Source organism: Pinus tabuliformis, chromosome J (assembly GCF_031772625.1).
Source record: "Pinus tabuliformis cultivar Carrire ecotype Pingquan chromosome J, CPIR1, whole genome shotgun sequence".
In the NCBI taxonomy this organism is placed as follows: domain Eukaryota; kingdom Viridiplantae; phylum Streptophyta; class Pinopsida; order Pinales; family Pinaceae; genus Pinus; species Pinus tabuliformis.
In genome coordinates, this window is record NC_142295.1 from 633,847,019 (window position 1) to 633,860,547 (window position 13,529).

General features: G+C 36.6%; 1 protein-coding gene across 1 annotated transcript in view; it reads left to right on the forward strand.

Annotated features, from left to right (window-relative positions):
- LOC149228537 (serine/threonine-protein kinase STY46-like) overlaps positions 1-12,928 on the forward strand; it is a 452,429-nt gene extending 439,501 nt beyond the window's left edge. Inside the window, exons 24-25 of the mRNA XM_089380800.1 lie at positions 12,228-12,362; positions 12,439-12,928. Coding sequence (XP_089236926.1) covers positions 12,228-12,362; positions 12,439-12,528 — 225 coding nt within the window. The 3' untranslated portion in view covers positions 12,529-12,928. The remainder of the gene's footprint in view (positions 1-12,227; positions 12,363-12,438) is intronic.
- The last annotated feature ends 601 nt before the right edge of the window (positions 12,929-13,529 follow it).

Here is a 13,529-nt window from a genome sequence, read left to right on the forward strand (position 1 = left end):
GTGTACTTGTTGAAAACTAAATCTTAAGCATTTGAAACTTTCAAAGATTTTCATGTATGGATTGAAAATGAAGCACAATCACATATTGGCTTCCTTCAAACTGATAATGGAAGAGAATATACCTCTAATGAATTTGAAAACTATCTTTGCCAACATGGGATTCAACATCAAACTACAGTTCCATACAATCTTCAACAAGATAGTGTAGCTGAAAGAATGAATGGGACTATCTTGAATATGGCTCTCTTAATGATATTTTAAAAAAAATGTAAAGTTGATATTTTAGGTTGATGTGGTTCTATGTGCAATTTTTGTGAAAAACAAATGTACATCTCATGCTCTCATAAATAGGTCTCCTTACGAAATGTGTTCTTGCCACATTCATCTAGTAAGGCATCTCAGGGTCTTTGGTTCCCCTTGTTGTGCCTTGATTCCCAAGGAACAAAGAAGCAAGGAGTTGGAAGTGCATCTTCTTGGGGTATTTAGATACCACCAAAGCATATCATCTTTACAATAAGGCAAACAAGAAGTTTATTCTTTCTATAAATGTAATTTTTTGTGAACCTTCCACGATTGACAAACTATTGAGTCGCAACTCGATTGTTTAGATAGATTCAACCATGCAAAGACATATCATGGATTTGATAACGAGATTCCACATCTTGATCAATATATGGAATCTCCTTCTGAAGCACCCTCTCCCCCTCATGAATTTTTGTCCACTTCTTCAGATCAAGAAAATCCTTTGAGACTTGAGTTGTGTGACTGAGAGGAATGGAAAGCTAAACCTTGATGGAGCCCCATCTCAATCGATGGAACAACTTGGACCATCTCAGAAAGGTCTCCCAAAATGGTTCACCAAAACACTAGAAAGTGTTTATCCTAATGAGGTCGAAAAGATAGGAACGAGATGTTCCACCAGACAAGATGGAGGTGATGTAGATAATTCTTATTCAATTGATGACATGATGTAGATGATATGGATGTTTCATATGATTGTGAATTGAATTTATCTACTAATTTTGAACCAACTTCCTTTAAAGAAGTTGCTTCTCATGATGAATGGAAAGAAGCAATGCAAAAGGAGTATGATTCTCTCATAAAGAATGAAACATGGAAGTTGGTGGACCCTCCATTCAAAACTAAACCAATTGGCTACAAGTGGGTCTACATGAACAAGTATAAATCAGATGGCTCACTTGATTAAAAAAAAGCAAGGCTCATGGTAAAAGGATTTGCACAAATTGGAGGTGTTGATTATGAAGAGACTTTTTCCCTCACAAGAAAATGGGCGGCCATCTGGACTCTCTTTGCCTTTGCAACTCAAAATGGATGGAAAGTTCATCAAATGGATGTGAAGACTGCTTTCTTGAATGGAGACTTGAAAGAAAATGTCTTCATGGCTGAATTGAAAGATTTTTATTGTAAAGGGAAAATAACATAAAGTATGTAAACTTATCAAATCCTTATATGGCCTAAAACAAGCGTCACAACCCTAGTATAAAAAGTTAATTGGGCATCTTTTGAAATTGAATTTCAAACACTTTAATCTTGATGATGCAACTTTGTTTGTCAAAAAATTTGGCAAAATTGTTGTATATCTTGTGGTATATGTAGATGATTTGTTCATAATAGGAATAAATGAAAACTATATTGCATCCATAAAGAAAGAGTTGAAAAGGGGCTTTGAGATGATAAATTTGGGACACCTTCACTACTATTTGTGCATTGAAATGACTCAATATTCTAAGTATATATTGCTCTCCAACAAAAGTATGTTGGAGAATTGTTGAATAGGTTTGGCATGGCTGAATGCAACCCTCTATCTACTCTGACGGAACGAAACTTGAAGCTCACACCTAAAGAAGGGAGTGAATTTGTCTATCTCACTACTACCAGACTAGATATTTCCTTTGTTATTGGAATTCTTTCTAGACTTGTACAAAAGCCTTGAGAAGGACATTGGTTTGCTACAAAAGGAGTTTTGAAGTACTTGAAAAGAACTCAAGACTTTGGACTAAAATATTCACCATTGGATGACTTCAGTTTGATTGGATATTCAAATTCAGACTTTGATGGAGACAAAGAAAATGAAGTGTTGACTTTAGGCTATCTCATGAGTCTTGGTCAACAACTGTCTCTTTGAGGTCACACAAACATATAGTTCTAATAGATTCCACGACAAAGACAATATGTGCTAGTGGCAAAAGAAACAAAGGAGATTGTGCGACTCAAGAAAATACTTGGAAATTTGCATGAGAAACAAGTGAGTTCTATTCCTCTTCTTGTTGACAATACTTTTGCAATCAACTTGGCCAAGCATCCTAGATTCCATGATTGAACCAAACACATAAACACAATATCATTTGGTTCTATATCATGTAGACACCAAAACTATTCATTTAAGACATTGTTCTGCTAATGAGCAAATTGCAGACCTTTGCACCAAGGCACTCAAAAGAGAAAAGTTCGAAAAATTCAGATTGATGCTTGGGCTTACAAACACCCCTTCGACTTATAGGGAGTAGGAGGAATGATGGACTTAATCATTTGAGATATTTGTTTTGGAAATATAAATGAAAATAAATAAATTGGGAGAAGGAGAAGGTGAAGAAACCCTTGGAATATGAAATCATGGGTCACATAACTATATATAGTTGATTGAATGTTAATTAAAAAATCAAGTTTGGGAGTTACTCATACTGGCTTGATAGTTTTAGCCTTCCCAACATCTAGTTTGACCACTTTTCACTTGGTTTAAGGCTTTCTTATAGAGTGCCCTAGTTTAGTTGTCATGAATTCACACTTGAGGAGGTTTGTTATGATAAATGGACTGCATAGATTAAGTGTTCACTTACCTTGGCACATGACTACAATACTTGGAAGGAGAGGATACCATTATTGTCAATGGAGAACAAAATGTGGGAGTTTCGAGCAACATTGTTACTACTCCTACTTATGTTGGAGAGCTGGCTATCTTTAACCAAAAGGATGTGAAGGCTAGGAGTATTATCCTGGATGGACAGAAGGATCATGTGATCCCTCATCTCTCCATGAAGAAATATGCTAGGGAATTGTGTGAGGCTTTGACCAAGCAACAATGCAAACAAAATAATGGTGTTGAAGGATATGTTGAGAAACACCATGATATGCAAGTCAAATATAGTTACTACATGTCTCACTAGGATCACACAAGTCTAAGATGAGCTAGTTGCAGTTGGGGAGAAAGTGTCAAATGAGGTGATGATGAGAGCCTTGCCCTTGCTAGTTAGGAAAGGAAGTGCAAGGGAAAAAAGGCATAGGAGGAAAGAGTACCATAGGAGCTGGAGAGAAGAAGGACATGAACAAAGTCAAGTGCTTTGCATATTACAAATTTGGCCACTATTCAAGTCATTGTCCAAACAAGAAGGGCAAGGGGAAGACTTAGGTAGTAGCTTCAATAGATACATAGGTGAGTGAATTTGCCAACAAGTTTGAGAATAAATTCTCACTTGTATCTTGCCTTTCTAGCACCATAGCCAATGGTGTGTGTGGTTCGTGGATAGTGGTGCTTCTTGTCACGTGATGGGATCACACAATTTTTTTACCAGTATTTTAGAGGCAGACTCAAAGCTATATGTAGAGCTTGACAACAATTTCAAGTGTGTAATAGAGGCGTTCGGTACTATTACCCCCCAAAAAGTGGGTAACCCCTAGGGGAATTTTTTTATCTTGCTTGGACATCCAGCTAGCGAGCAACCCTATATGATCACATGATGCTAGGAGCCTCCACTTCTTGCTCCAGTCGAATTTCTCTCTCCCATCTAGCATCTCTTCTTGAAGGAAGGTGGGTCATCCATTGACGGGTACTGTAATTGTTTTGCAATCTTGTGCTTTCACTTAATGTTTTGGGCATACTAATATGGATAAAGGGGCAAACTAGATGATTGATCGATCTTGACTGTATTCTTGTTCCCTCAACTGGGAGGTTAGTCTTTGACTCTAGTCCATTTGGACCTCCTTTAAGGCCTTAGGGTTTTAGGAAGGACACTATTGGGGAGGTTGTGATTGAAGTAGCATGTCCAAGATATTCCATACTTCCCACTTTCTATCTTTCCCATTTCATTTCCATTCTTCAAATTTGTGGTCATTGGTCATGGAGATTGGAACCCTTTTATCATCATCCTTGAGTCTAGGTCGGAAAACTTTACCTTGGAGGTTGATGCAACGAAAGGAAAGATAAAAGCATAAGAAAGCCAGATTGAAAGAAAAAATTAAAATGCAAAAGATGGTTGGGACATTTTATTAGTGTGTGGGCAAAATTCTAGCATGAACTCTACCCCCTTCATTAGGCATCATCCAGTTCCATAAGCACATGATGTGTCATATATTAAAAAGAACTCTTGTATTGTCCCAACCTTGATGAGTGATAAATTAACTCATTGTTAAGAGGTATTAAATGCAAAATCTCAAAAAGAAAGTTTGGGCTCTTGAGTTATGCCCCTGAATCAAAGCAAACCATAAAGAAGTAAAAGGTGCACTAGATGGGTGGAAAAAGCAAGCTGAGGAAAGGGATAACTCATGCCTACACGATTACTCCCTCCTTACATCTATACACTTTGTTGGACTCTATTAGTTGGTCATTGGCTATGGTACCCTATGCTAAAGTCCTTCCCTCTCTATTGCCACCATTTTCAAACACACCTATGGATTGATGGGCTAACTTGGGACATGTCACTTACCCTTGGGGGATGGAAATACATAATAGGGTTACCATCTAACTATCCATAACATAAGGAGTTAACCTATTTACGAAACTTGATCTAGTTAGACATTTGAATGTGAACTTTGTTTGAAGTATTATTGTGTCTCCAACATTAGGTATGGTCCTTTATGATGCACTTATGGTTATTTTACCTAATGATTGTTGATTTTCACTTAACCTTAAGAGGGTTTTGTCACAGCAGAGGCCTCTTGAAAGATGATTATCCCCCTTCTCAATAAGCATTGTAGAGGTCGTTTTACCCATTTTAGAGAGAGGATGTGACCTTGTTGATGCAACATTGCCTTTCCAGAGTAGAGCATTGGGCTACTTGATGACCCCAATGGTACTAGACAATTCGAGGTACCCCCAAATGTTGAAACGCTAAGCCCATGAAGCTTGATGTTGTTGAAATGCAAAGCCTATGAAGCTTGGTGTTGGAGGTATTGATGATGTGTCCAATAGACCCAGAACACCCCAAGCTGGCCTTGACACTGATCTTCCATGTGGCATGCAAGACCCTTAAGGAGCCAAACCTCCAATGATGGAAAATGTCTTCAAATGTAGCCGCAAAGCATGGGCATGTGGGAAACATGTGTATGCTCCAGCCCCAAAATTCTTCAAATATTAATAAGTGGTATCAACCCTGAATTTCTAGCCCCAAAAATCTTAATATTTGGTCTCCATATTACAAAAGAAACCTCAAGCCTTCAAATTCAAAGGTTGGCCTTGTTTGCAATGGACAGTCTCAAGTCAGCTCACCATTAAAAAGAAATTGTTTATGAATGAGTTCAACTGTTGGCCAACTATGCTATTCTTTTACAAATTGTTCTTTTTAAAGAACTAAGGTCTGCTTTGTCATAGGGCTTGATAGCTCCACCCCAGAATGTATATAAATAGTAAATACACAAACATAACTTCATTTGCCACATTATTAAGTAGCCTAGCGCTGGATTTAATCCACTGTTACAGAATCAGGCCAAGTCTCAGTAAGTACAAGTCTTTTCCCTTTAAAATACTGCACATTCCGTTTTCAAAATGAGCCCACCTCTTGTTGTGATAATCAAAAGAAATTCCTGTTCTTTGACATGATATGATCCAATGTTGTATGTTAAAATTCTTATAGATGCTAGAATTTCTTTTCATGGTAATTACTTGTGACTGATATCCATTATTTTCTTAGTTTTTAATTGTTAATTATGTCATCAAGCATAAGGAACACCAGAAATTAGGCTCGAAGCCAGGGCAAAACCGCACAAGGGGGAAAATCCCAACAACAATCCTCTTATAGAATCAGATCAAAATGAGATATCAAAGACCAAGACCAGACTGAAAACTATCATCAAAACTTCAAGTTAAGCCCTCCTCCAAGTCACCTCCACACTCAAAGTCAACATAAGTCAAACTGCATCAAATCTGGTCAAACGTTCCACTTCCTGAAATTTCGACCCTTGAAATTTTGGGCCTGCAATAATCTCTGAGATTCAGTCCTGTAGATAGCTTCTGAGATTCGGCCTTCTTCCATTCATGCAAGCTCCTCCTTCTAGGCCTATTACCCCTTCAATTCGGCTTCGTTTCTTCTTGTTCTGGTTCAGAAAAGGCTTCTTGAAATTGTGCTTGATGTATGTGCCAATAGGTCAAACCTTTTTTTCTATATATATATATATCTGTCCAAGAGGTCGAATAGGTGGCTCTTGGAGCCCTATGCCAACTTGTTCCCATGGATGGTGGACTTTGACTCAATAAAAAATATTTTTCTTTTCTTTACAAAAGTCCAAATGGGACTTGACTGAAGTACAATTTCTTTGACTCAAACTAATTTTCCTTTTCTCTTTTGACTCTTATAAGCATGAAGAACACGCTTTGACCAAAAATAAATAATAATAATAAATATTTCAATGATAAAATGTACATTTTATTACATTATGAAGACCGACACTAATTACATTTTCAACATTGTATCCTTCAGCAGCCCTTTCGTTCAAGGTCTCATGGGCAAGTACAGTGATCAAAATAATACCATGTCCCCATTCGATTTGAATATGTGGGAATTCAGCATTAAAATTGAATATGACATCCTTTTCAAAAGGAGCTCCTAAATTGATTTGTTGAAGAGAACCCAAATCATATTTGTGGGCACCTGTAGATTTGGCCAGAGCTGCTAGAACAGAGAGGACAGTGGGCAGAAGAGTCACTCTATGTCACTGTATACTATGCAGTATGTCCTCTATTTCAAATTTGGGTGGCACAACAATGATGGCTTCAGGCCGCAAGAGTGCATACAATAAACTGTAAACCATAGATATAGAACCTAGGCATATGGCAGATTTACATCTTACAGCCCTGTTTTTCATGCCTCACTCTGGATTAACACTTTGAAGATATGTAACTTGTTGAGTGCGGAAAGGAGAAAAATCCTTATGAGAAAGACTGCTGCAGTGATTGAACTAGACATTTGGCAGAGTCCCTTGAGATATGGTAAGCAGTTCCTATTACCCGCCAAAAGTGGGTAACCTATAAGAGATTTTTTCTCCTCATTTGACAACCAGCCAGCCAGCAGCCCTATGATGGCCCACAGATAACTTTACATAAGAGCTCCTCACTTATGCTTTGGTCAGTGGTCTCTCCCGTCTGACATATTTCAAGAAGGAGGGTGGGTCATCAATTGGAAGCACCTAATAGGGCTAGAGGTATAACCATCCCTAACACAAGTGTGGTAACTTGCTTACAAATCTTGAACTAGAAAGACATTGGAAGGCAAGGTTTGTGTGAACTTTTGTGCCTCTAACATTAAATATGGCTTAGAATGACACTTTAATGGTTTTTGTCCCTAATGATGTTGATCTCACTTGATTAAGGGTATGTTTCAAGTGGTTCATCAGTCATGTAGTAGAGATCATTTGAAGAAAGACTTGAAAAATCCAACACCTTTCGAAGGACGTTTTTCCCTTTCTTTAGACATGACCTTGTATCCCTAGCGTTGCCCTCATAAGATGGACGTTGGGCTTTGATGAGACTCCACATCGTTGTATGCACCCTGCTACACCTATGGATGTTGAAACGGTGGAGCGAATTGTTTGGGAGGGATATTTTTGCATGGGGAGACATGTCTTTGATTGATGAAGTGATTCTTGATTGAATGCTGTGAGTTTATAATTTTATTGTTGATTTTCTTCCATTTTGCATGCAAATTTATGAACTCAGGGTTTATTTGTGTCATATTAAAAAGTACAATATCTTTTATGAAATCTTGTTTCTTTATGCTTTGCAAAATTAGTCTTTCAAATATCCATCAAAGGAACATTGTTTCTGCCTCCTTTGATCTAAAATCTCCACTTAGAGAAAGTCGCTAGGGTTTCTAAGAGAGGCATTTTAGTCCTCCACCAACTTCATTTGGGTTCCTCTATCTTTGAGCTCGCTATCATTGACTCCATTGCCTAATTTTGAGAGAAGGCAATAGACTAGCTTTTGGTGATCATTTTAATCATTCCTTTTTCTCTTAAACTCGTGGTATCTAGGGTTAGGGTTAACTTAAATTTGCATTTAATATAAATTTATTGTCTATTTGTCAGTGTCTTATTGAAAGGGATTGCATTTAATAAATATAAAAAGACAAAATATAGCATTAATTGTATGTTTTCACCCCAAGTTAGTGTTGAATCTTGATGTCTTGATTTTAATTGATAGCAGATGCAATTTTAGCCATTAAAAACCATTGTTTACTAACCCTAGCTCACCTCCTTCATCTCCCCCTATCACTGATATGTTATTTACTCAAGCTCCATTATATTCCATAAATCTACATATCATAAAACCCTAACTTATAGAAGCCTTCTTCTGAATTATAAAGGTCTTGGAAAAGTGTACTTGAACTCTAGGCGTCTCTTATCTCAGCCTTTCAAGGCTTGGTTGGTACCTTTCCTTCAATTAGTACACCTTTCATCACCACTAAGCCCTCCTTAGTTTAGTATCTTGTTGGTGATCTTTTGTAGGGAAGCCTCTAGTCTAGCAATAATATCCACCACTAAATAACTGGAGAGAAGCCAGTAAGGTGGCAATGGTGGCCAATCTCTTGTTGCCATAAAACCTAGGTTTCCAGGTGAGGCTTTGCACTAGATTTGCTAGATTTTGCGGTAAGAGTGTCAATATTAATGGACCTACATAAGTAGTAATCTGTACCTATTGCACCATATCTATCAAAATTTTCAAGGAACACCCGTTGCTATCCTTGGAGTTCATGGTCGTTTCCTCATTGTTACCATTTGCAAATTACGCCTTGTATTGCAAATATGGGAGTCATTAGAAAAACAACATTACCCACATAAATGGTGGGTAACACCCAGTCCTCATAAGGAATATGCAACAAATGAAGCTTGCCTTTATACTATATAGTAAACATAATCATGAAGCATTCCCTAGTAGATCATGGAGAAAAAGAAATTGTTTGCAACTTATCCATAGTGACATTTGTAACCCTGTAGAAACATCTCTTGGAGGATGTAACTATTTCTAATTATCATTGATGATTTTGGTCAAATGACTTGGGTATATTTCCTGAGAGAAAAATCAGAGGCATTTGAAAAATTCAAGAATTTTCATTACTAAGTTGACAATGCAACTTAAAAAGAAAATCACTTAGAGGATAGATAATGGAGCGCGAATTCACCTCAAATGAATTCAAAGGTTATTGTAAAGAAATTAGGAGGCTGTTAGCAAATTTCTACACTACACAAGAAAATGGAGTGCTAGAAAGAATATAGCTTTGATGGGTGTGTCAAGATCTATGTTGAAATTTTAAAAGGTTAAGTTCTTCCTGTTGGGCCAAAGCAATTCATACTGCATTTTATTTAAGAAATGGATCCCCCACTGATTCTTTGGATGACATCACACTGTTTGAAGCTTGGTATGGTTTTAAACCAAAAGTTAAGCATCTATGTAATTTAGATCCTAAGGAAAAGAGGACTAAGCTAGACTCTCATAGTTTGAAGTGTATGATGATTGGTTATTTTAATGAGAAGGGATATCAACTTTTTTGTAGGGTAAGATTGATGTGGGTTGGGATGTGATATAATATGTTTTATAAGATGTTTCATATTGGGTTCATAAGATGTTTTTCCTTCAGAGAATTATTCTTCTTCACAAGTGAGTTTAGAAGAACTATCTTAACTCAAAATGAGCACATAATGCCTGAGTGGCCACTTAACTTCTGAAGGAAGTAAGATCAGTTGAACAAAACGAGAAAAAGAAGAACAGTTGGAGAGTGCAAGAGTATTTTGTGTTAATGGGTACTTTTACTAAACCTTTCACTTTTGTAGAGGCATTGGAACATTAGGAATGACAAAAATATATGCTTGATGAATATGAATCAGTACTTTACAGTCGCATTTGGAAACTTGTTGACTGCCCTCCAAATGTGAAACCCATTGAATGAAAATCGGTAGAGAGAATTAAGTACAAATTAGATGGAATTATTGATAAATATAAAGAAATACTTGTGGTTAAGGGTTTTGCTCAACAAGAAGGATTGATTATGAAGAAATTTTTGCACATATAGCAAAATGGAACACTATAAGATGACTGTTGCTTTAGTTGCTCAAAATGGATGGAAGTTGCATCTGTTGGATGTCAAACTCGCATTCCTCAACAGTGAGTCGGTGACTTACAAGAAGATGTCCATATGACCTGACCTCCAGGATTTGAATTTGAAAGAAATGTTTGCAAAGTGGTTAAGGCATTATATGGACTAAAACAAGCTCCTTGAGCTTGGTATGCAAAGATGGATGAAGATCTGCACAAAAGTGAATCTAGTGATGCTTTATATATTCATCTATAGGGTAAACACTTGGTAATTTTTGTGATTTAGGTTGATGACTTGATTATTACTAGGAATAATGATCATCATATTGCACATGTTAAACATGAACTAGAAATTGGATTTAAAATAACCAATTTGGGAATTACTTCACTCATTCCTTAAGGTGAAATTATTTTCGCAACCTAGTAATATTTTTTTTAGTCAATGCAAGTATAAATTTGAGCTATTGAAGGAATTTGGCATGGCAGATTGCAACTCTTTAATTACCCGAATGAAACAAAATTTAAAACTATCAAAATTTGAAGAGCGGGAATAAGTAAATGGTGCTAGATAGACAGTTGTTTGGATTCTTGATTTATTTGACAAATACTAGTCCCAATTTGTCATATGCAATTAATATACTTTCAAGATTTATGCAAGAGTGAAGGTGAAAGCCACTGGAATGCAGCAAAGAGGGTGGTTAGATACATCAAATGTACATAATATTATGGACTTCAGTATTAAAAACAACAATTTTGTACTTATTGGATATTAAGATGCAAATTTTGCAAGTAATATTGATGATAGGGCATCCACTTGAGGTAATATAATGCATATGGGTCAACATTAGTGTCATGGAGTTGTAAAAAGAAAGGTACAGTTGCAAATTCTTCAGTAGAAGCAGAATATATTTCAGCATTGGAAGGTTCATGTGAGATTTTTGATATTGATTGATAGGCTACCAACAATGAAATTTGATAATATTCTATTCCAAGACAAAGCATGTCAACATCAAATAGCATTATATCATGACGTTATCATAAAAGGCTTCCTCCACCAAATAGCATTACGTTGTGACCTTATCATAAAGGGTGTCATCCACCCAATAGTATCATCCAGCCAAAGATCAGATTTCAGATATCTATACCAAACCTCTAGGGAAAGTTTTCTGGTTTATGATGGTTATCTCCATTGTGCTGTTCTGGCAGAACATATCTAGTTGGCTTTTCCGGGGATTGAAGGGATGTTCTTTGCTGACTAGGGACTTTTTTCTCTATCAATTTGGCATTATCACGGGCATCATGATGGGAGGTTTTGTTAGCCGTGATGATCCTAAAAATACTTCTAGGCTGTGATTTATCTTTGTCCTATCATTATTGTATAGAATAGTTGTTATTATGTGATATGTTGTACATATTGTGTTTAGATTCTCTCTGCTCTTGTGAGTGTATTCTATCCTGAGTCCTCAAATCAATGATATAATTGTTGTTTTCCTCGTCATTACAATTATGTGTAAATTGTGTTTGAGGACACTTCAGTATCAGATATGTTTCATAGCCTTATCTCATATCTTATTTCTGCTTTCAGATATGTATTTTAGATGTGTAACATTTTCTCTTTTGGTATGCCTAAATCTCACATTGCCAAGATTTCCTGTGTATTCCCCTAGATATCTTGATGAATGTGGTAGTCTGAGACTAATGTTTACGTTCTCTCAAATTAACGATTAATGTGCTTTTAAATTTGATAGAGCAATAGAGCTACTAGCCTTCATGAAATCAACTATTAATGTGAGATAGAGGGAAAAATTGTCTTTTTTATGGCAAGTTGATTTGGATGTCTCTGTATTTTGTGGAAGTATATTGTACACAATCTTTACAACATCCTATCAAATTTGTTATTGGACCCCAGGGTTTGCGGCCTACCATACCTAAGCATACGCATCCCAGACTTGCAGACTTATTAGAAAGGTGCTGGCAGCAAGACCCGACGCTGAGGCCAGATTTTTCTGAAGTGACAGAGATTCTACAGCAAACTCTCAAAGAGGTAAGGACATGTAGACTGTTGACACGAAATTGCTATTAATTTGTAAGGTGCTTCATTATCGTTTATGTTTCTGCAGGCAGGAGATGAGGGGGAGAATGAGCGGAGGAAGGATAAATCATCAGGTGGTTTCTTTTCTGCTTTCAGGCGAACAGCTGGTGCTCACTGAAAGAAGATCCTGATTCAACATTGTGACAGTAGTCCATTTCCAGATGCTTCTGCCATTAGATTGGTTTTTCTTGCGTCAAATGCTCAATTTGTTCTCATTGATATATAGCTTTTTATCTTGTTTTCCCATTGCTTCATTTGGAGATTCTCTTTTGCTCCAAATGCAGTTCTATTTGGATGGGTGAATGTGTACCTATTCTAAATGGATTTCCTTCTTCCATTGCTGGGATTCTTCTGCATTATCATTTATTTTGAAGTTCTGGCATCATTTTAGGTTCTTCTGCAATAATGGGCAAGTCCTACCATTGCCAATTCCTTTGTTCACATATAAACTAAATAGTTGAAATATTTGTTGTATGCTTTTGGTAAACAAATTGTGTATGTGCTCAATCATGTTGATATGCTGAACTGTAGTTAAGTACTCTAGAATAAACATTCTATGCAAGTGCTATTTTAGAAGGCCCCAGTGTCCAATGTTCATCTCGGGAAGATATTAGAAAATCCTCTGTACGCATCAAACATTTTGTACTTTAGAATAAACATCTAGATATGCCAGGATTTGACAAGTAAAATATTCTTTTAAATTATTTTCAAGACTGTACACATACATCCAGAGTAACAAGCATGCTCGAATTTCGTTTTCATCATGTTAAACGAAAGGAGAATATACGAGGCTAAGAAGACCCATCAAAGAAAGCGTGGTTCATATAGAAATCACTGGCAGAATTTTGAAATTAGGAGTGGCTGGAAGAGTTTTCAGAGATGTTTTAGGTGATGCCTCGTGAGTTATTGGTTGGGGTGAAACAAATCAGTTGGCAACAATATATGTTGGCTGTGAAATTTTAGATGACAGCCAGGAAGAATATTATAAAAAATGTTCTAATCAACTCTTTCAACTTTCTACTCAAGTTTTATGTTTCTGTGTATTATTAAACACCTTTAGTATAATTTTTATTGTTTTCCTTGGAAGATTTCGATTCCATTATATGTTGTATTTCAACT